At 41.1% G+C, this 24,183-nt stretch overlaps 1 protein-coding gene across 1 annotated transcript in view; it reads right to left on the minus strand.

Moving 5' to 3' along the window:
- Nucleotides 1–24,183, minus strand: part of CIT (citron rho-interacting serine/threonine kinase) — a 3,433,971-nt gene that overhangs the window by 1,481,327 nt on the left and 1,928,461 nt on the right. The window contains exon 27 of the mRNA XM_044069760.1: nt 2,249–2,353. Within this exon, the coding sequence (XP_043925695.1) occupies nt 2,249–2,353 (105 nt within the window). The remainder of the gene's footprint in view (nt 1–2,248; nt 2,354–24,183) is intronic.

Below are 24,183 nucleotides of genomic sequence, written 5' to 3' on the forward strand. Positions count from 1 at the left end.
AGAATTCAAACTATGATAAAACAAGCAGATTTCTTTGTCCATTGAAAGGAGGAGAGAAAGTGAAGATGCAAATGGCAAAAGGTTTTGATCAAATTGGTCAAGTGAGAGGTGTATGTGCCGAGACGAGATCTTACTTAGTGGAATCTGAGGGTATAGAATATAGAAGAAATTGCAGGTATCTTCTTCCGATGTCTGAATCGATATCGCAGCATCGTACCTGTGATACAGCCTCTAGATCTCAGAGCAATCCAGACAATGTTCCTGTTGAAGGACATGTCTCAATAAATATTCCCGTTCCTGATGATGTCCCAGATGTCCCTGAAGTTGAACATTCATTAAAGACAGTCCCTGTTGCTAAACCCAGTCAAAGTTTTTATGTCACACGATCAGGTCGTATTTCCAGACCTAGTGTAAAACACACAGCAACCTTGACATGATTGTTTCATTTGTAGTTAGTTCTGTATAACTGCAAGTCAAAGGATTATTTCCGTACAATTGCATGCCAATGATTGTTGTCATTATTACTATGCATGACTAGTCTCAAAGAGACAGGATGTAGAACAGAGGGAGGATGTAGAACAGAGGGCATGTTGTAACTCTGAGAAGCATTTCAAAGTGTGGGCATGTGCATATAAAGAGAGAGCACTTGCAGGCAGCAGTGCCATTTTGAGTGAACAGCCAGAGTGTTAACATGTATGAGTGCGGTAGTCAGTCTGTTTATAAGTTTAAGTTACTAAGCCTCAATCCTGAAGTGTTTGTATATAATAAAGCTGCCTGAACCAAACCCACAACAGTTTGTTTTATCCTGATTAGACGAGCGACAACGTCCTGGGGTGCTTTTGCAGGCACTTCTTAGGGTCTGGAACAGAACCTGGCACAGCACTCTCAAAGGTGTAAGCCCCTGGTGAAGAAAGAGAATAGGGAGGCAGAATCCCTTTCAAAATCAATTTGTTTCACCTATCGGCGACTGCTCTGGGGTTGAACCCCTCACAAATGGCACACTGCGATGATAAGTGCACCGCACCTAGACAGTAAACACATTCATTGTGTGAATCAGAGTGCGGAATTTTATGTTCACACACTGTACATCTCTTAAATCCTGCAGCTTATCCTTAACTAAACTTTTACTTAAACTGGTAAGAAACAACAATAACGACAACTATCAATACTATTAAAGCTAAGATAACTATAATCACTACAACACTTGCCTAACTATAAAGACTATAACAACTACAATAACCTTAACTGCTGTAATAACTAAGAGAAGGTTCAAACTCCTAAAAACTATAAACTATCCTAAACAGGAGAGCCCTAATGCCAGTGAGAAGCTTTGTGGTCAGGAAGAAGAAAAGGCAATAATTCTGGTAAAAAAGGAAGGAAATAAGAACTCCATTTTCTGATGAAGTTTTGGAAGTAAAAGGAACGAAAGTGCTAATATCGACTCATGGTGTTTTTTTATTGAAGTTTTGTAACATTGACAGTGGTTTTCGCTTTTGTTTTTTAAGAACTCCAACTAGCTGCTTGAGCACTGGACAGCACGTCCGACGTGAATAATGGCAAATGAGATCTGGGGAAGCTGTGCTTAGTACAGGGGATTGTGGGCAAATATGGGGCTCGAGCCTGAAAGCTGAAGTCTGTAGAAGGTGGCCGAGTCGGATCCAAAGGTTAGATCTGTAACCCATACGTGAATCAGAATGAGAAGCACATCATCAGATCAGTATTTGAAAGGGAGAGTCTAATAACCTGGAAAAAAATTGTGGTGGCTGTATTACCTAAAATGGTAAAGAAACATCAGATCCAGCTTCATATAGACCAATTTCAATTTTAAACCATGATTATAAACTGTTTATGTCTATAATGGCTAAAAGAATGGCAAAGGTGCTGCCAAAACTGATAGAAATTGATCAATGTGGTTTGGTGGAGGGCAGGCAAATATCTGACAGCATTAATAGAACAATGATGATCCAGAGGGAAGCAGAATGTAAAAAAAAATACAACTGTTTTTGCTGGGTCTTGATGCAGAAAAAGTATTCAACAGACTAAGCTAGGATTTTATGAGTAGGGCAAAAGAAGCGCACACATTCCCTGATACAATAATACAGTTAATTAGGAAGGTATATGAGTGGTAAGAAGCAAAAATCAAAGTGGGAAGGTTCCTAAGTTTGGCTAGAACTACATCTTCTACCAGTGACCCAGCTGCTTATAACTGAGGTATGGATGCAGCCTTGCTTGAACCTGTTTTTCTTACCTCATCCAAGAGTCGCTGCTTGAGCTCCCTTTCCATCTCCAGCTTCTGCTGTAGGCTCTGTGCATTCATTTCTAACATGGTATGTTTCTTTTCTAGGTCATTCAGCTAACAAAATATACAGAGAAACAGAGCAATGAACAGCAATCCTAAAAGCACAAACCTCTTCATATAATGCAAAGTGCAGAACATAAATCAACTAATTATCTGAAACCACAATTTTACCATTGATGCATCTGCATCTGTAGTTTTCCAAATATTTTTGTTAGTTGAAAGAAGCATATATGTTACATATCAAGTAGCTATTCATATACATATTGATGGTACAATCAGATTTTCTACTTTGATGTAAAACAACATTTAAAATCTCAACTCATTTTCTAAAAAGGTAAAAGAAATCTTAAACCACTAAATTATGTACATGTGTGCAGTTGTAAGTCTTCAAGCTGTCATGGAGCACTGAGACTGGGTTTAATGACATTAAGCTAATATGTTCTCATCATTAGCTGATGAAGTATGAAATGCTTCCTCCTTGCACTGTACACCTTCAAAGTTTTCATAATGGAAGCAGATCAGATGCAACCTAACAATTAGGTGTGCAGGGCAGACGAACCATATCAAGGTATACACTCAGGAGTAGCATTTGTTAGTTTGCATGTCCCACCTTTTATCATCTATACTAAGGAATCTTGTCAGGATGATAACCTTAAAATTCAAGGATGATGGCAATATATTTTTATTTGCTTAAACATCTTTTTAAATCATCACATTTTAATAAAAAATACACACAAACATATCAACAGAAAAGTAAACAAACTATAACATTTTTAATAATATTTTTCAGTATTATTGATATACAGTATACATATGCTTTCTTAGAAGTAACTGTCATTCATTCCAACATATACAAGTCGCTCATTTCTTGCCTTCCTTTAAAAATCACTCGTCTTATAGTCTGCATGTACTGTTCCTACAAATTCCACTTATTTCTATAAAATGTGCTCCTTCCCTTTTCAAAAGATTGCACCACCAGTTATTTTATTTCCTTTATAATATTTAGTACTTCAGTTACGGCTGGTTTAGATTTAAATTCCATTTTCTAGTAATTGCTTTATTGGCAGCCAATAACATTAAAATTAGGCCTGACTTTGTCTAAGTAACTCAGATCTTACATCATAACTCAGAGTCATTTCCTTAGTTATAACCACTTGCTTCTTCAGCACTTATGTAGAGAATTTATAAAATGTCCCAACTCAATACATTCACAAAAGACATCCTCTGCAATACCTACCCCTTCCTTATCATACCTCCAGAATTTTGCTAAGTACCAGAGGAAAAATCCTGTGTAGTCTACCTAGGGTACAAAAATACCTGTACAAACTCTTTCATGCAAAAAATCCTAAACATTCTGGACTTTGTTGCATACTTCATAGGTAGGTACTAGAGGATGGTTTCGATCCATCGACCTCTGGGTTATGGTCTTCCTCTGTGCCACTATACTGGTCTTAAGTGATTTACAAATTTCTTCCCATTCTTCCTTTCTAAATTGCCTTTCCAATCTATTTTTCCAATGTTTTCTAACCACCTCTGATTGATTGTAATAATTTTATGCAATATTTTATACATCATAATTTCCTTTTTTTAACCGGAGTTTCTGCTCTACGCATTCAAACACTATCAGAGCTGACCTTTCACTTTTCATTCCCATGTCCCCTTTCTCCTTATACTCTTATCTACCCTGATAGGAAAGGCTATCTCTAACCTGCAGTCTGAACTTCTGCTTATCCCCATCTCACTCTGTTGCTCTTTCTTCCCAAGTAATTTTCTCCCTGTGGTTTGTTTGCTAATTTCCTCCAATAATTTCCTGCCCACTCTTGACTATTTTCTATACTACTACTTCCTGACATACCTATTGATAAAAATATTCCTTTTTCCATTCCAGCACTAGAATAGTTCTCAGAATACTTTCTGCTACTTTTAACTACAATATTCTATATGTCTGCTGTTAGTTTTAAGGACTTGCATCTAACATCCTAGTCTCTACTTATCTGCTCAAATCCCTCCCCCTTTTTGTCATCAACCTTTTCAACTATGAGTTATATTTTTCTTAAGGTATGTATATTAACTGCATAGTTCTAAAGCACACCCTCAAATCAGGTAACTCTAAACCACCTGCTTCTATGGGAAGAATCAGCTTATCCCACTTAACTCTCACTCTCTTCCACTCCAAAACAAATTCCCTTCACTTCTCTTCTGCTGGATTGAAATACATCTGACCTATATACAAGAGTAAGGGGAAGAAAAAAATCACTGCTTGCATCTTACTATCCATAACCATCAGCTTCTAGTTTGTTAAGTATTGTATCTTTTATTTAGTTTCTTCTCACATATCATTAGCTGTCAAAACATAACCCTTGTTAATCTACACACCTAAACACTTCATCCTATCATGTCCCCATAAGTCTAAGTATTGCTGAACCAATTCATGCATAAGTGCAAAGTTTATCACTACAGACTTTATTCTCATTTATTTTATATTCCAAGACTGCTTGAAAACGTCTCAAAATGTTCATCAGCAAAACTTTCCTTTCTGGAGTTATCAAATGCAAGATATCATCTGAAAATAAAGCTTTTTCTGAGTACAGTACCAGTTATATGCTTGAATTTGTAAATTATTTTCTTTGCCAATGGCTCTAAATATAGAGCAAATAGCAATGGGGAAGGTGGACAACTCTGCTTGGTTCCTTTCATAAATCTTTTGCATGCATGCCTCTGGCCTACCTTACTCATATTCTCAAACTTTCATTGTTTGTTTTTCTTATCCATTGTACCCATAATATTGTTTTCCTCTGTAATATTGTTAATTTGTCTCTATTTGTATGTATTTGTATGTCTGTTTGGGGCTTTTCCCCTCGGGTCTCCACTGAAAAAGGGTAATTCTTACCCAGCTGGACCAACCCGGTTAGCAAATGCAAATAAATAAATAAAGGAATTCACCTACCTTAATTATTAAACCATATTTATTTTTTACTTATTTGTTAACCAGGTAAGTGATTTGATCTACATACCCTTTTCCAGCCATGACCTTGGCAACAACAGCAAAATAAATATGTCATAAAAATACTTAGCAGCCAGTCAACAAGCATGTTTTTGGGATGTGGGAAGAAATCAGGGTACTCAGAGAAAACCTACACAGACATGGGGAGAACATGCAGATTCCACACAAGCAGTGACGCAAAGTCAGGACTGATGGATGGAACGTGGAGCTGTCAGGAAAACAAGTCTTTCCACCGAGTCACTGTGCTACCTCCTATGTTACCAAGATGAATAATGACTAGAAATCATTTCCTACATCTATGACTGAATAGATAGTCATCAGTGAGTACGACTCATATAATGTCCACAACAAACACCTTGTTTCAACAGAAGTAAGCTCATAACTGGATGTGTCTGGACAATGCAGTGACTTCAGCTATATCAAAATACCCTACGCTGAAGGAACACAAAACTGCACCTGGTCACTAGACTGGAGGCCACAAGCTCTGAACACATAAGGGAAAAGAGAACTTGATGGTGGTGAGTTAGGTCTGCTGCAGAGGATGCCAGTTTATCAGACTCAAGAGACCCAAATGAGCAGTGACAGCATTTTGTGAACTTCTCGCTTCTGTGTGAGTGAAGTTTTGCATTTTCATCCAAGTAATCTTATTTGTTTTAAGTGAGAGTTGAGCTACTAAGTCTCAAGGGACCATAGTCAAGACCATAGATACTAATGCAAACAGTTGCAGCTGAAAGGTGGTCAGTGCTTAATATGATGGTAACCCTAGTGCCACCTACTGGACATGAGTAGTGATAGAAGATATCAACCTGCAGAAAAGGGCTCTCTGGACTTGGCTAACTAGTACTGGCAGGTCAGGTAACAGTAAATGAAGGAGTGAACACCTGGGGATGGGAAAATATCTGTGATAACACTGAGAAAGACTACCGGATAACCTCAGAGAGGTTCTATTAAACTACATGGAAAACAGCTGTTGCAAGTATGTTTGATGCCCAAGGCAATATACCTGTTTTTGCCTACCAGCACTCCTTATATCCACACTTACTATATATATCATGCAAAGTACCATACATACGTGATCAGATTCATTTCCAGAGCCAGACGGAGTACATTCACTAATTCCTAAGTGCATTTGTCCATTTTACATAAAAATTCAAACTAGCGTGACAACTGATGAAACAAGTATTTAATGCTAAAACAAAAAAGGTGGTGTGCCATCCCTAACAACCAGTGTGAGACTACATTATAAAACCAATGTAACAGTAAGGATTTGGAACCCAAAACTGGAATGTATGAATGAAGGGTAAAAGACTGCTAGCTATCAAACAGTACTTAGTAGTACCATCCAATGGAAAGCTGCTTAATCATCCAAAGAAAACTACACAATCACAACAAAAAGGATAAAAAAGTGGGCCAGGGAGATCTTTGGCCTAAAACGCAAAACATGTAAAGAGAGTACTATCTGAATTGCAGCAGGCCCAACAAGGGGTTGGCACCAGGTAACAAAAGTTGCATTAAAGAGGCTAACTAATACACAAAACACCACTTCCTGTATTAGCCTGAACAGTTAGCCACCTGTGTGACAATTAGCATATTAGAAAATAACAATTACCTTACAAAAATTTATTTATTTATTTTATTTTACATTTGTTTACTGGGAAAGTCTGACTACACACAGGTCCTTTTTCAGGGGAGGCTCGGGGAGAAAATCTCTGGCAAAAATACAAAAATATCACTGTAGAAATTGACAAACTTGCAATGACAATACATATGGAAACAATAGTATTACACAGTGAGGAGAAATACAGTTTACAGGAGGTAACATCAACATTATATGTACAACAAAAATAAAATTTTAGCTAGTTGCAGTTTAAGTAAGTTCAGGAAGAGTAATATAATATCACACAATGAGCAGTTGTATATGGTTACCTATACAGAGGTTAGCATTAGCCAGGAGAGTTACAGGTGGATAGCCAAGCACTGTTCAAGTGAGGTGTTAGTAGCTTTTTAAAACTGTGCTGTGGAGGAAATGGAGATAACGGTGGATGGTAGTTTATTCCAGATGACGTTTGAGAAGAGTAATTCACCAGCTGTGTTGTTGACTTTTGTGGTATCCAGAAGTTGTTTACTATTGGAGGATCCTAGCAGTGGAATATGGCCATAGAAGGTTTTGGAGTGCAGGGACTGTATCAGAGTGATGGAGGATTTTGTGAGCAAAGGTTAGTTGATTATAGTCCACAAAACGAAACACTTGAGGAAATCAGGCTCTGCTCACGATACAACAAAGTTTATTGTTAGATCCACAAAAAAGCTTCTTAACGCAATAAAAACCAATACGTTTTCGATTCACTGTCTTCATCAGAAAGCATAAAATACACGCATAAAGCATACAGTTCCCTCCTTTTATACGCCCTATGCATCAATTATCAATCAATTAATTGAGAATTAGCAGCAGTTTAACCCCTTACAGACCCAAAAGGATATAAATACAAATCACTTAGTTATTTCAGCTTAAAAACTTTACATACACATATAAAACATTTCGAAATATCTAAAATATATATAGGATAACAGTTAATCTAGATATCCATATTTATTATTATTATAATAATACTTTTCTATAAGCCATCTGTACTTATATACTAACTGTTATCCTATATAAATTTTAGATATTTTGAAATGTTTTTTATGTGTATGTAAAGTTTTTATGCTGAAATAACAACTAAGTGATTTGTATTTATATCCTTTTGGGTCTGTAAGGGGTTAAACTGCTGCTAATTCTCAATTAATTTATTGATAATTGATGCATAGGGCGTATAAAAGGAGGGAACTGTATGCTTTATGCGTGTATTTATGCTTTCTGATGAAGACAGTGAATCGAAAACATATTGGTTTTTATTGCGTTAAGAAGCTTTTTAGTGGATCTAACAATAAACTTTGTTGTATCGTGAGCAGAGCCTGATTTCCTCAAGTGTTTCATTTTGTGGACAGTTTGTTATTACACTTGTGTTCCAGTTTACTGGGGTTAGTTGATTATAGTGCAAGAGTTGGGGACGTTCGAGACAATGTAGCTGTTTAAAAGATGTGTAGTGATGAGACCTGTGTGTGGCATTAGTGGCAAATTTGGCGATTTTATTGTAACAGGATTCCAGCTTGGTTAGATCTGTTTTTCGAAGTTTGGTCAGAATTGGGGAGGCATACAGGAGCACCGGGAGATGAGTGTGGGAGATAGCAGGTTTTGTGGTTCTAGTTAGAAATTGTTTATTCCTGAAAAGTAGACCTAGTTTCTTATGAACTTTTTTAATGAACTGAGCAATGTGGATATCAAATCTTAAGTTATTATCAATTTCGACCCCTAGCAGTTTAAATATGAGTTATTGGGGTGATAACAGTTTTATTCTTTGATTCGATGTTAAAACATATGACAGATGAAGGAGATCTTGTAGGATGGAAAATAAGTTTAGTTTTATTGGGGTTGAGGATCAGTTGGGAATTGGAGAGCCATGCCTCTACCGATAGAAAAGATTCCTGGGTAATGGCATTGAGGTGCTGAAGTGAGGGGGCGGCACATATTAGTGTAGAGTCATCTGCATATTGAATAACAGACGCACGAAGAGTGGCAGTGTGGAAATGGTTAGTGAATAGCGAGAAGAGTAGAGGTCCAAGGACGGAGACTTGTGGGACCCCTAAGAACACTGGGAGAAGAGAAGAAAGGTGGTGTTGCCACCATACAATCTGCTAACGTCCTGACAGATAACTTTGGTACCAAGTGATAGAAGAGCTACAAAAGTTGAAGAAGGAGAGCAATTTCAGTTTATTGAGATTTACAATATCAAAGGCTTTGGATAGGTCCAGAAATATGGCAGATACACAATCTCCTTGGTTTCTGAAGTGGTTAACTGTATTTGTGAAGGGCATTAGGGCTGCGGTGGTGCTATGATGGGGGGGGGGGCATGTTGTGTGTTAGACAGAAGTTTATAAAAGACAAAGAGAATTATTTTTTGCATTAAGCCGAGGTCATATCAATGGAGGGAAAATGTTAAAAAATTTTCAAGAGGCTAAGCTACTCAAAACATATGTAAGAATCAATTAGAATAGAAAAAAAGTTCTTGGTGCTAAAGCTATGCCTTGGAGGAGTAAACTGAACAGAACTGGAAGGAATATGAAAAAGAAAAGCAAACCAATTGTAAATTTTGAATCCTATCCAAGAATGAGTAGGTGGAGGATATGTGGAAAATGCAGTCCAAACAGTACTAAAAATATACATCAAAACAAAAAGCCAATACAAACAAAGTGAGGGGGTGGTTGAAGACCAAATGAGACCGCCATGAATTCCAAGATGGCTGCACACCAATCACCAGGTTAACTCATTACCTATGAGGTGCTAAATGTCACACATCTAGCAGTCTACATGCATCCTCGCATTCCAGAGCATTTTCTGAAAAATCACCTTAAAGCATAAGATAAACAAATGTACATTTTTGAATAAAAGCTATTAAAACTATACAAACAGCAATGTTATCAATAAGAGGATTTCTTTACAGTGAAATAATCAGTGTATTCGTGGTATGTCCATACATACTATAATGTATTAATAATTCTCACAAACCCAAAATTATATTTTTGATAAACTTTCATAAACAAGTTGTTGCATCGTGGAAGATGTACAACCTAGACATAGCTTGTTAGTACAATTTGGTTAACCATACATAAGCTCTCAAATGACAGCATGATATTGTTCTCATTGTTCTCTGAGTGCATGTTTAATGAGATATGCACAGAAATATGAAAATGTGCTTAAATGTATAACTAGCAATATAAATAACGCTGAATATATCTCAAGATGCGCAGCTTATGGTGCAAATATTAAAGAGAGTTTTCTTAAACACCATCTAAAGTTTCATCTGATGCCATGCAATAGCTGTAAGTCACTTTTTTGAAATATTAATTACATATGTAAATATTGCTTATTTTTATAATTACTAACAAACTAGCAATACATCCACTCTTGTGTGATACAAATAGACATTGACAATGAATTTTCCTGTCTTCCACCAAGGTATAACTAAAAAAAGAAAAATGGTTTTCCATGATGGATAGCTGAAATCTATGAAGCTTCTTAGTTGAAAGGGTTTTTGGGTTAAGGCTTGAAGCATTAGAGTGATGTCCCATGGAGGAATTGGATCCCTGACTGGGGGCCTGAGTAAGAAAGCACCCCTGAGGAAGGCTTTGGAGATTTTAAGACAAGCTACTGAAGTGTCATGATGCCTTATGTGAAAATTTGATATGGTGGTCATCTGTACCTTGATTGTGGAGAAACTGGATCCTATCTGAAAAAGTTATGAAAGGAAATCTAAAATCAATGGAAGAGGAGTAGAAAAGGGATCTAATCCTTTCAAGGAAGCTCAAATAGAAACTTTCTTCCATTTGTTTTGCTATATCTTTTTGGTAGACTGTTTTTGAGAGATTAAAATAATGTGGACCTCCGATGATGACAGCCTGGCATTTCTGGCTACTGTTAGAATCAGAGGAATCAGGCAGTCAACTTTAGGGCTTTTAAATCAGAGGCAATCCAGATGGGATGGAGCAAAATGGAGCAATGAAGATCACCCTGGTCTTGCACCTTCTAGCTTTTTGAATAAATTTCAACAAAAGTAGTATCGAGGGAAAGCATAAAGGAGACCTGGGGGTGAAATGTGAACTAGTGTGCCTTTGGTGACTGTCCCTATGGAGGGATTATGGCAAAATAACTTGCACTTTTTCTTTGTTTATGAAGAAAAGAAGTCACAGCAAGGTCGATGCCAGTGGATGAAACCTTTTGTGCCACTGTCTGGATGAGAGACTACTTGTGAGGCAGTAGAATCAAGGTGCTGAACTTGTCTGCTAGCACATTTGATGTCTCTGAGGTGTGCTTTGCTATCGGAACAAGATGGAAAGATATTGCCCATTGCCGCACACTCATGGCCTCCCTGCAAAGTGGGCATGATTGTCCCCCTTTGTTTGTTGATATACCAGACCACTGATATGTTGTCCATCTGGATGAATAGCACACCCGTGGGGAGGAAGTCATGAAAGGACTATAATGTACGGAGGACCACTTTGACCTCTACGGATTTGAAGGTTGACCTGGTCTTGGAGGACACATTGGATGACTTTTTTCTAACAAATATGAAACCTCTCTGTTGCTTTAGATTCCAACTGACAGGGTGGAAGTTTGAGAATCTTTAGCTTCTTTATAGCCACCAATGATTATACTTAACACCCAGGAATCAAATGTAATATCTTGCCAGGCTTGTGGGTTTAAGGATAAGCACCCCCCACCTGCCTCCCAAGTGCAGCAGTTAAGTAATCCTTCAGGAAGGCTGATAGGGTTTTTTGATGAAAGGAACATAAAAACCCTGATTATGCAGTCTGCCTTTGCTCCTGCAGCAATGTCCATTTGAGTTTCTTTTCCCTCTGCCACAGGGAGGTACGTCTCCAGGAGTGTCTGGGAGATTATGCTGATTTTTCTGAACCACATCTGTTTAAAACCACTTTAGTTCTTAGAAATGGTTCTCTGTGGGATGGAAAAGCAGATTCCAATGGCAGATAAGGTCTTACTGTCCTGTCCACTGCTATTAAGTGTTTCTTTAACTTCTGATCCAAAAAGAGTGGAACCTTTAAATGGGACATTAATGAAGGGCATCTTAAAGTTTTCTGTAAAATCACAGACACACGTTCATGCATGCCAATGCAACATGATGCTGAAGACTGCTGCACCATTGGCTGCAATGGATGGCAGACTAATGGCCATGCTGGAAGTGGATTGCAGATTAGACAGCTAGGTGTCCCCTGTTTTTGAACATCCCCTGGTAAGTTACTTGCAAAGAACTTGGCAAGCTACCTGGTCAGGTCTCTCTGAAAACATGTCATATGTAAAAAGTAATTCAGCACTCAAAGTGCAAAAATCATTGAAGCTATCTAGTGCCCTGATAGGGAATGAACAGAAGAACTCTCCTCAGACAGTTCTTTTTTTCTGGCTGCTGCTACTACCATGGTATCTAGCGGTGGCAGTTTACCCCAGTGTTTCCTGTTCTTTGGGATACTAAAATCCTATCTGACTTCTTAAGGATAGGTTCCACTACATTAAGGCCCTTCAATTTCCACTGTGCCACAAGATCTACGAGGGCATCCATGGGTTCTATCACCCAGGACACAGATGAGCTAATTACCAAAAGCCTCAAGGAAAGTACAGCTCTCCAAGTTGAACTTACCATAAGAATAGATTTCAGGGCACATTCCATGTGCCCAAATTGTCAAGCAGCTCAAGCAAAGCTAACTAAAAGAAAAGTTTTTATGCAAAGCCCTTCAGAACATTCCTGGCAGCAGAGAGAGGGAGGCTGAGCCCAGAAAGTGCAATGCTAGGAACAAAAACATAAATGCCCAAACCCTGGCATAAAAAAAATAAATAAATAAAAGAAGAAAAAAAAAACAACCAAAAAACAAAGGGGGTGGGGGGTGGAAAGAAGGAGTGGTACTGCAGCAGTGATCTTTCAAATGTTATTCAAAACTGATGGACTGTCTTTGGTTGGAGGAGGGTTCTGGACGTCTCTTGGGACCCCCCTGCTATGTCTTCTTAAATGTCTGTTTACCTGAATTTTGTTGAAACAGTTTAATCTGTTTTTGCCAAAATTGGATGAGGAGACAGAAAACCCGTGGTTAATTTGGAAAAGGAGGGCTGAGAAATGACTTCCTGGATCAACATACCCCTTTCATCACCTCTGTAATAGAAGGGTCAAACAATAAATCTGGAGAGAACCTAGGTTGAGGTGAGGGATACTGCATCACAGTAACTGTTAGATGCAACTTCCTTGGAGTTTCAGGTGCCAGACCCAAAGTATCCACCGGATCAGGAGATATTTTCCTAAACTTCTCAGGTCTTTTTTTTTTTAAACCCTCTCTCTCACTAGGTTTTTCTTTTGACTTCTCCCTTCTTTTTTCTTTCTATTTTACTACCAGGTGAAGTTGCCACTGAGGCTGGTCTTGGAGTAGTAGACATAAGTTGTGAAGAAGACCACCTGTATGAGGTGGGAGCAAACCTTTTAATACAATTTTTTTCTTCCTACCTTGAATGGCCCTGGACCCAAAAGAAGCACAAATATCACAATCTGCTTCTATATGGGCACAGCCTAAGAAATAGACATTGTGTGGGACATGGGTTGGAGTCTTGTGTCCATAGGCTGCCACGTACTACTTAAATCCTTGTTTTTTTCTGACATCAGAAAAATTCACTGTACAACACTAAACAAAACATTATAAAGGACTGAAGGAATAAGCAACTACTTTCTTAAATTTTCTAAAAAGCTACACAGTATGTATTCCTAACAATTAACTTTATAGAAAAACACCAGTTTACAATTGGCATTTATGTTTTTGTTCCTACAGATTACAGTTAATTATAACAGTTACTATTCTAAACTTAACAATTAGAACAACCACCTATCAAAAATATACGTATACTAATACAAGTCTGTAGAACTGCAACACTGAAGCTAAAGGATTATGGAGGAGACCAAAAATAGCTATAATTTTTGAAAAGAAGTGGACTTTCACTTATTGTGAAAGTAGAGCTCTTGAACACACATCTAGAAAGTTCAGCAGGCAAATGACATATCAGGTAGTTTAGTAGAGAGGAAGGAATTATGGGTACAGGAGGAGTTACAGCCTCCGATCCACAGCTTTAGGAGGAGTCATTGAGGTCAGATCTGATCAGACAACCCAAAAGTGGAATCAGATGAAAATAGACATCATTGGATCACGTGTTTTTGTTGACCTAACTAGGGCATTTGAGACAGCAAAGTGCAATTGCCTCCTACAAAAAACTTAAAAAAAGTTCAGCTGTGGAGACAATACAATATCTTAACGACAAAAGCCTCCAAATCTTTTCTAATATGTTCTTTGATCCTCCCATGCTTAACACTGGTGTTCTCAGAGATTTAGTTTTAGGTCCTTTACTATTGTCAAGGTTTATAAATGGCATCGCCCTGTATCTTCCACAACAAAATGTCATAATGTACTCAGACGATATTCTAATGCTTAAATCCAACAAAAGTGATCAAACTCTATAAGCTAGCCTACAAGCAAAGTTTGCTGTTCTCTGGAGGTGGATTCAGACATAGAGAGACTATATTAAAATTAATATGTCATTCCCAAATACAAAAAAACGTTTTCCTCTATACCCAACATGCTGACCCTGGACAAAAATGGCAATACTTTTCCAGACTTTAAAGAGCAAAATCATCTAGGACTTATTCTAGACCCACTTTTTTTAAACATGCTGACAATATTACCACCTCCAAAGCTCTCTACCAACTGAAATTATGTTACCCAATCTCCCATCTCCTCCTGAGTCACTCATAAAACCATAGTCAAAAATGTTCTAATTCTGAAACTGGAATATCCTTACTAAGTATCTACTTAATCTAAAACTGCCAAAAACTACAGACAACTGAAGTAAAAATACATAGGTTTGCTGTCTTCTCCAGCCTGTATGCACACTACTGCAACTAGCTGGACAAAGTCCACTGATTCCCTATACCTTATAGGGACATCCTTTTATTAGGTACATTAATATTTAAAATTCTCTTTCTGGGCTACTATCTATCTCTGAAAAGAAAACTCCCTTTCAGAGATAAAAACTACTCATTCAGAAGGAGCTAAGGTGCCATCATTATTATTTCTAGACCAGGACTAAAATAAACAATTGGTGAAAAAACTTTTTCTAGAATAAGCCCTGTTGTATGCAGCCACCTCCAAAATGAAAATAAACTTAATTCCCTAGAAGCTGTTAAGAAATGCCTGAAAAAATTTTTTTTATAAGGGATCCAAATGCCCTTGCTTCCAAGACACTAGCAAATGGAATTTTCTTTTTTACACAACACACAAACTGTATCTGCTTATATAAAACTGTATACCAAAACAACTGTATTTACTAGCTTCCTTGTATACACTGTTTTTACATCCCTGTACACAAGACATATATTCGTAGTTAACTAAAATCAACTTTATGCTATTTGTTCAATAACACTCAGTTAACTTTATGCTACTTGGCTCAATGTTATTTCATTGCATATACTTTAACCACTTGCATATGTACACGTATATGTTTGTTTTACAAATCTGGACTTCAATGTTTTATACTCGGATCATGAATGAAAAGGGTCAACTGACCAGCTTTCTTATCTGGTAAACAAACCGAAAAATAAAAAAAATAAATCATAGAAGGTTGCTAGGCTAATGGTGCTAGGGCCCTTACAAGGCTAGCCAACTTAAACCTTGTCCCCAAGAGTCTTTTACGAGTAGACACTGAATCAGCACCTATTACCCCTATTGGGGTATTAAGGAGCAGAAAGTAGTCTAAGAAATAATCCAACAATGGAATGGAGAAACGAGATCTGGAAGAAAGCAGTGGTAGCTGTAATACCTAAAGAAGATAAAGATCCATCTTCATAAAGGCTCATTTCAACACTAAACCATTATAAAACGCTTATGTCTATAATGGGTAAAAGAATGGCAAAAGTAATGAAAAAAATAGATAGATATGGATCAATGTGGTTTTGTGGAGGGGAGGCAAACATATGACAACATTAACAGAACACTGATGACCCGGAGGGAAGCAGAATGTAGAAAACACCAATGTGAAGTTGTTCAATCTCGCCGTTCATTCTTCACTGATGGGTTCGGAGCCGATCCCTCGGCTCCAACACGGACGTTAGCAAAGCTCAAGGTTTACCAGTAGCTCGAGGCCAAGCCCCTTATCCCATGATGCACTGCTGAATTACCTCAGATCTAGTTTGCTACGTTACAGATCTCAGTGGTTCCAGTTTGCTCGAGCCTTCTTTTGAGAAAAAAATCATTTTTGCAAGTTATTTCTCATCTTTCTTCTAATATTTACTTAGATAGACATTTATATAGCTACTGAAGCCCCTTTTTGCTTCACCTTTCCCTTGGAGCTTTACTATATTTCTCTAGTTGTAGTGGCCTTGTGTTGGGCCTAGCTATTAGAGAGTGCGTTGTCCTAGTAGTACTTCGAGTGCGTCTGGTTTTCTCTATAACAGTTATTGTATTTATAGTGTGTATATTTAGAAGTGTATTTAGAAAGTTATCTATATAGTTTAGCCCTGTTTTTTCTCCGGGCATAGTTTACAGTGTGTTGTATAACTTGGGCGGGTTTATTTGAGCCTAGTTGGTTGCTTTATTTCAGGCTGTATTTAGGCTTGTGTGGGTTGTGTTTAAAATAAGCCTAACGTATTTCCTAGTATGTCTGAACAAAAAGAAAAACACCCCAGGTCTGGATTTAAGAAATGTTCAGACTGTGGGCAGATGATGTCTCTCACTGACGGGCACATTCAGTGCGTGTTCTGTTTAGGTGCGATGCATTTGCAGGAGTCCTGCAGCATTTGCCACTCCTTTTCTGCTAGTGTTCTTTTGGAAAAAAAAAGGAAGCTTCTGGATAGGGGTTTGCTGAAGCATCCTTTTGCTGAAGCCTTGAGTGACCAGGATGGAGCCAGCAAATCCTCTAGATCCTCAGCATATTCTAAAGTATCCAAAGAATCGTCAAAGTCTAAGAAACTTGAGGATCCAGGGACTTTGGCTCCATAGCTGTCGGAGCTGGCCCACGGTTCTGGAGCCGGTCTCTGAGAGACCTGTATGTCCACTCCTCCAAGCTGCACCCTCGGTGCACTCCTCTAGGTCTTCTGTTAGCCTCTTGGATTTGGATATGGACAGATTGGTGCAGAAGCTCTTACGGGCACCAGGCCTAGCTAAATTGTTGTCGGCTCCGACCCAAGCATTGGAACCAAAGACTGCCACCCCGGACTTGACTGCTCCTCCTCCAAGCTGTACCAGATCTTTGGAGCTAGAGGGGGCTGACCTGTTGATTGTGGAGCCTTTAGAGCAGAGACCTGCACCGGTGTCATTGGTTCCATCTACTCTGACGTCCTTGGCACAGACAGGGGACTCTAGGGGCCGATACTCTCCTGTCAGGTCCAGGGAGGATAGTCGCACCGACTTGTCGGTACAGACTCTTCCTCCCAGGGCCTCGGCTCAGATGAGCTCGGCTCCTACCTCCAACTCGGAGCCCACGGCCTCGGTGCGGGAGGGGCTGGTGGTTCCTACGGGTCTGTTGACTCCTCCTCATCGGAGTCATGATGCTTTTGATGCCATGAGAACAGCCTTGTTCCCAAAGACATCCTCGACACTAGGTCTGGCCTCCTTCTCCCAAAGTGCCTGTGTCCACTTCTGCCTCCATCGTCCAGGCCAAGCGTAGAGACCCTGAGCCTCAAGTAGCCCCACAGGGCGCCCCTTGCTGTACCAAGTCCTCCCCAGAGGCTCCCACTGAGGAGGTTCCCAGGAAGAGATTGCGTAAGAGGAGACACCTGGACTCACCAGAGGAGTCCTTGACATCGGACACCGACTTGGATGAGTCAGAAGTGTCCCCACGATCCCCCCTGAAGATATCTCCTTTGCGGAGATACTTGAGATGCTTAGGCAGAGGGGTGATTGGCAGTCCAAAAACCCTACTGAGGACGAGTCAGTTCTCCTGAAGGCGTTCGGGTCTCAACCTTCCAACTCTTGGGTGTCTCCGCCCTTCGATGAGCTCATGCAGTTGGTCTCTCGGAGGGTGTGGGAGTCACCGGAGTCCATGGAACCAGTCTCACGGAGGCCTAACACGTTTATTTCTGCCCCCGTGGATAAAGCCTTTTTGACCAAGCGAGTCCCTGTTGATGCCACAGTGTTGGCGGCCAACAAGAAGGAAATGTCCGAGACTTCATCGATCCATCCTCCTAACAGAGAGTCTAGGATCGTGGATCGATATGGGAAACGCATGTTTAGTTCAGCGACTTTTACACTCCGATCCCTGAACTATTTGACTAATTTCACCAGACTGCAGAGAGATCTCCTTAAGGTGTTGGGAGATGCTCTTCAGGGTGCTGTAGCTGCAGGGGCTTCCGACAAAGTTGTTGCCCAGCTCATTTTATATGCAGCCGATGGGATGAGTAGGGTAGCAGGTACAGGAGTTGCTTTATGAAGACATTCCTGGATGTGCTTGTGTTCCTTTGCGGAGCCCTTTAAGTCTTCATTTGTCAACACCCCTTTTGATGGATCATCTCTTTTTGGGCCCAAAGTGAAGGAAACTCTCACCAGATGTGAGCAGCAGGGAAAGACTCTGTCTGCCGGAGTCTGCTTTTCCACCCCCTACACGGCCTTAACCCAAAAGGCCAGAGGGGTGGGAAGATGTGGTTCCGAAAAGCCCAAGAAGCCTTTCAGGACAACGTGAACCCCCTCTAGGGGCAGAGGAGGGGGTAATAATGGAAGATGCCGCCCACGCAGAAGAGAGGATCCGCAGCACCAGGGTGACAGAGATCACTTCTTGGGCTAGCCCTATCAGCACTCCTGAAGGGAGGCCCAACTGTCATGCTCTGGAGGCAGTCAGAGGTCGCTTATCTTTGTACCCAGATGCCTGGCGAGATGTAACAAATGACAATTGGGTACAAAGTATCATCTCCACAGGGTATTTCATACCGTTCTCCACTCCACCCACATCCCCAAGGAGAATCCCGGGTGTTCCACCCAGTTACAGGGAACAAGCAACTATAGAGGTCCGCAAGTTGCTAGAAAAAAAAAAAAAAAGAGAGTCATCCAGCCAGTCCCAGCAGACCAGACAGGATCCGGGACTTACTCAGGATTCTTTTTGGTTCCATAGAAAACAGGGGACTGGGACCTATTTTGGACCTCAGCAGACTCAACCAATTTTCAAGAAAGAGATGGTCCGGATGGTCACGCTACAGTCTATACTTCCTTTCTTAGGGAGGGACTATTGGATGTGCTCAATAGATCTCAAAGATGCGTAAAACCATATAAAAATGTCCAGGCCATTCACAGATCATCTGCGTTTCCGGCAGGGAGCCAATCATTATCAATTTCGGGCCCTGCCCTTTTGTCACACTACAGCCCCCAGAGTGTTCACCAAATGCATGGCAGTGGTCACGACTCACCTGAGGCATCTAGGATTCCAGGTGTTTCCGCATCTCGACAATTGGCTCCTTACCTCCACCACCAGGCATCAACTCATTCAGGCAAAGGAATACACTCTGACACTCTGCCATCACTTAGGCATTACGATCAACTCAGAAAAGTCTTCCTTATTGCCATCGCAGCATATCGTCTTTATAGGGACAGAGTGAGACACTTCAACCACCACTCTACCACTACCAATCGAGAGAGTCTTTCTTCTTCGCCAGCAGGTCAGGTCTTTGGTATCGAAGGACAGAGCCACAGCCGCAAAAGTCTTAAAAGTCTTGGGTTTGATGGCTGCAGCGATCTTGGCCATACCATTAGCAAGGATGCAGATGTGGATTCTTCAATGGCTGCTGTTCACTCAATGGTCTTATCAGGAACTTCCAATGAATCACATGACTTTAATTACGTACTTCTGCAAGAGAGATCTCCAGTGGTGGTTGACGTCTCTTCATGTAACCATAGGATGCCCCTTTGTACTACCCCCTCCAGTAGCCACTGTGACCACGGATGCTTCCCTGATAGGGTGGGGGTGGGGTGGGGGGCATTTTCAGGGAAAGACTGCCCAAGGCACATGGACGGTTCAACAGACACATCTTCATATCAATGCCCTGGAGATGAGAGCAGTACTTCTAGCGTTGCAGTACTTCCACGACTCTCTTCCTCTAGGGACGACTGCGATTCAGACAGACAATATGTCAGTAGTCTGGTACTTGAACAAGCAAGGTGGGACCAAGTCTTACCCCCTTTGCCGAGAAGCCCTCAGAGTTTGGCAGTGGGTTGTCTCCTCCCAGCACTTTCTGTTGGCAAAGCACATCCTGGGGAGATCCAACATGATAGCGGACAAACTGAGCAGGGCAATCTTGTTGCCTTATGAGTGGTCCCTCAAGCAAGAGATAGTGGATAGGATTTTCTGCAGATGGGGCCAGCCTTGCTGTGATCTGATTGCCAGTCACATCAACACGAAATGCAGAAGCTACTTTGCCCTGATTCCCCCTCTGGGAGAACCCCCTAGTGATGCACTCCTACACGATTGGTCCCGGGGTCTCCTCTATGCATTTCCACTGAACCCGCTAATACCCAAGTTTCTACAGAAGGCAATATTGCTGTGGAGGACTATCATTCTTATAGCCCTTCCTTGGCCTCGGCAGATTTGGTTCCCATTTCTTCATCATCTATTGGAGGATCTATGGATTCTGGACCCAGTTCCGGACCTTCTGACACATCCGTCGGGGGACCTCCATCCTTCACTGCAGTCACTGAGGCTCACAGCTTGGCTGCTCCAGTTCCCCACTTAGCCAGGCTTCATGATCTTTCTGATGAGACAAGGCAGATCCTCTTGTCTTCCCACAAGCCATCCACCAGAAGATTATATCTTAGTAAGTGGAAGAAATTTTCCATATGGGCTTCTAACCAGAACATTCATCCTTATCAAGCCCCTTTGATGTCCATTTTAGAATTCTTGACTATGATTTTTAATAAAGGTGCTGCAGCTGCTACAGTTCGGGTCCAGTTGGCTGTTATATCTAATTTTCATCTTGAAGTGGACGGACTGAACATTATGGCCCACAAGTTGTCCAAGGCCTTTCTCAAAGAAACCTTTCACATGAGGCCTCCAGTGAAGACTCCTTATTCTCCTTGGAAGCTAAACTTTATGCTGTCTCGTATAATTCTTCCTCCATTTGAACCAGCATCATCTTGTGATCTAAATATTTTTATCCTGGAAAACCATATTTCTGGTGGCTATTACTTCTGCCCGCAGTGTGTCAGAAAGTACAGTTGTGTACACTTACCATAAATGTAGATGTTCGAGTGTATTCACTGTTGCAGTCATCGCATTTGGGTTATCTGCTTGCAGTAGCCCTCAGTCGGCCTGATTATCAAAGTCTTGGGTCCTGCGTCGGTTGCTGTCTCATCTTCCATGACGTCATGTAGTCAGGGGTATAAAAGCATGCAGCCGAAGCCATTTTATCAGTTTTTCTAGCCCTAGATGTCAGGTGCCCCCATAATGGGAAGCAATTGTATACAAGGTTACACCTCCAACAAAAAGCAAATACACCAGAAAGCTTTAAGCATAGTAAACAAGAATAGAGGTATAGACAATAGAAGTCAGGGGGCTGGAGGGAGGGTAACCAGGACTGCAACAGTGAATACACTCATCCAGCCAGTCCCAGCAGACCAGATAGGATCCGGAACTTACTCAGGATTCTTTTTGGTTCCATAGAAAAAAGGGGACTGGGACCTATTTTGGACCTCAGCAGACTGAACCAATTTTCAAGAAAGAGATGGTCCGGATGGTCACGCTACAGTCTATACTTCCTTTCTTAGGGAGGGACTATTGGATGTGCTCGATAGATCTCAAAGATGCTTACAACCATATAAAAATGTCCAGGCCATTCAGAGATCATCTGCGTTTCCGGCTGGGAGCCAATCATTATCAATTCCAGGCCCTGCCCTTTTGTCTCACTACAGCCCCCAGAGTGTTCACCAAATGCATGGCAGTGGTCACGGCTCACCTGAGGCGTCTAGGATTCCAGGTGTTTCCACATCTCGACAATTGGCTCCTTACCTCCACCACCAGGCATCAACTCATTCAGGCAAGGGAATACACTCTGACACTCTGCCATCACTTAGGTATTACGATCATCTCAGAAAAGTCTTCCTTATTGCCATCGCAGCATATCGTCTTTATAGGGGCAGAGTTAGACACTTCAACCACCACTCTACGACTACCAATCAAAAGAGCTTTTCTTCTTTGCCAGCAGGTCAGGTCTTTGGTATCGAAGGACAGAGCCACAGCCGCAAAAGTCTTAAAAGTCTTGGGTTTGATGGCTGCAGCGATCTTGGCCATACCATTAGCAAGGATGCAGATGTGAATTCTTCAATGGCTGCTGTTCACTCAATGGTCTTATCAGGAACTTCCAATGAATCACATGACTTTAATTATGTACTTCTGCAAGAGAGATCTCCAGTGGTGGTTGACGTCTCTTCATGTAACCATAGGATGCCCCTTTGTACTACCCCCTCCAGTAGCCACTGTGACCACGGATGCTTCCCTGATAGGGTGGGGGACATTTTCAGGGAAATACTGCCCAAGGCACATGGACGGTTCAACAGACACATCTTCATATCAATGCCCTGGAGATGAGAGCAGTACTTCTAGCGTTGCAGTACTTCTAGCGTTGTAGTACTTCCACGACTCTCTTCCTCTAGGGACGACTGCGATTCAGACGGACAATATGTCAGTAGTCTGGTACTTGAACAAGCAAGGTGGGACCAAGTCTTACCCCCTTCGCCGAGAAGCCCTCAGAGTTTGGCGGTGGGCTGTCTCCTCCCAGCACTTTCTGTTGGCAAAGCACATCCTGGGGAGATCCAACATGATAGCGGACAAACTGAGCAGGGCAATCTTGTTGCCTTATGAGTGGTCCCTCAAGCAAGAGATTGTGGATAGGATTTTCTGCAGATGGGGCCAGCCTTGCTGTGATCTGATTGCCAGTCACATCAACACGAAATGCAGAAGCTACTTTGCCCTGATTCCCCCTTCGGGAGAACCAACTAGTGACGCACTCCTACACGATTGGTCCTGGGGTCTCCTCTATGCATTTCCACTGAACCCGCTAATACCCAAGTTTCTACAGAAGGCAATGTTGCTGTGGAGGACCATCATTCTTATAGCCCCTCATTGGCCTCGGCAGATTTGGTTCCCATTTCTTCATCATCTATTGGAGGATCTATGGATTCTGGACCCAGTTCCGGACCCTCTGACACATCCGTCGGGGGACCTCCATCCTTCACTGCAGTCACTGAGGCTCACAGCTTGGCTGCTCCAGTTCCCCACTTAGCCAGGCTTCATGATCTTTCTGATGAGACAAGGCAGATCCTCTTGTCTTCTCACAAGCCATCCACCAGAAGATTATATCTTAGTAAGTGGAAGAAATTTTCCATATGGGCTTCTAACCAGAACATTTATCCTTATCAAGCCCCTTTGACGTCCATTTTAGAATTCTTGACTATGATTTTTAATAAAGGTGCTGCAGCTGCTACAGTTCGGGTCCAGTTGGCTGTTATATCTAACTTTCATCTTGAAGTGGACGGACTGAACATTATGGCCCACAAGTTGTCCAAGGCCTTTCTCAAAGAAACCTTTCACATGAGGCCTCCAGTGAAACTCCTTATTCTCCTTGGAATCTAAACTTTATGCTGTCTCGTATAATTCTTCCTCCATTTGAACCAGCATCATCTTGTGATCTAAATATTTTTATCCTGGAAAACCATATTTCTGGTGGCTATTACTTCTGCCCGCAGTGTGTCAGAAAGTACAGTTGTGTACACTTACCATAAATGTAGATGTTCGAGTGTATTCACTGTTGCAGTCATCACATTTGGGTTATCTGCTTGCAGTAGCCCTCAGTCGGCCTGATTATCAAAGTCTTGGGTCCTGTGTCGGTTGCTGTCTCATCTTCCATGATGTCAGGTAGTCAGGGGTATAAAGCATGCAGCCGAAGCCATCTTATCAGTTTTTCTAGCCCTAGATGTCAGGTGTCCCCATAATGGGAAGCAATTATATACAAGGTTACACCTCCAACAAAAAGCAAATACACCAGAAAGCTTTAAGCATAGTAAACAAGAATAGAGGTATAGACAATAGAAGTCAGGGGGCTGGAGGGAGGGTAACCAGGACTGCAACAGTGAATACACTCGACCATCTACATTTATGGTAAGTGTACACAACTGTACTATGTTCTTTCTGTTTCACTGTTGCAGTCATCACATTTGAGTAGATTCCCAAAGCTAAGGATGGGAGGAGGTAATTAGATAGCATTAG

Source organism: Protopterus annectens, chromosome 4.part0 (assembly GCF_019279795.1).
Source record: "Protopterus annectens isolate FY-2018-M chromosome 4.part0, PAN1.0, whole genome shotgun sequence".
Lineage (NCBI taxonomy): Eukaryota > Metazoa > Chordata > Ceratodontiformes > Protopteridae > Protopterus > Protopterus annectens.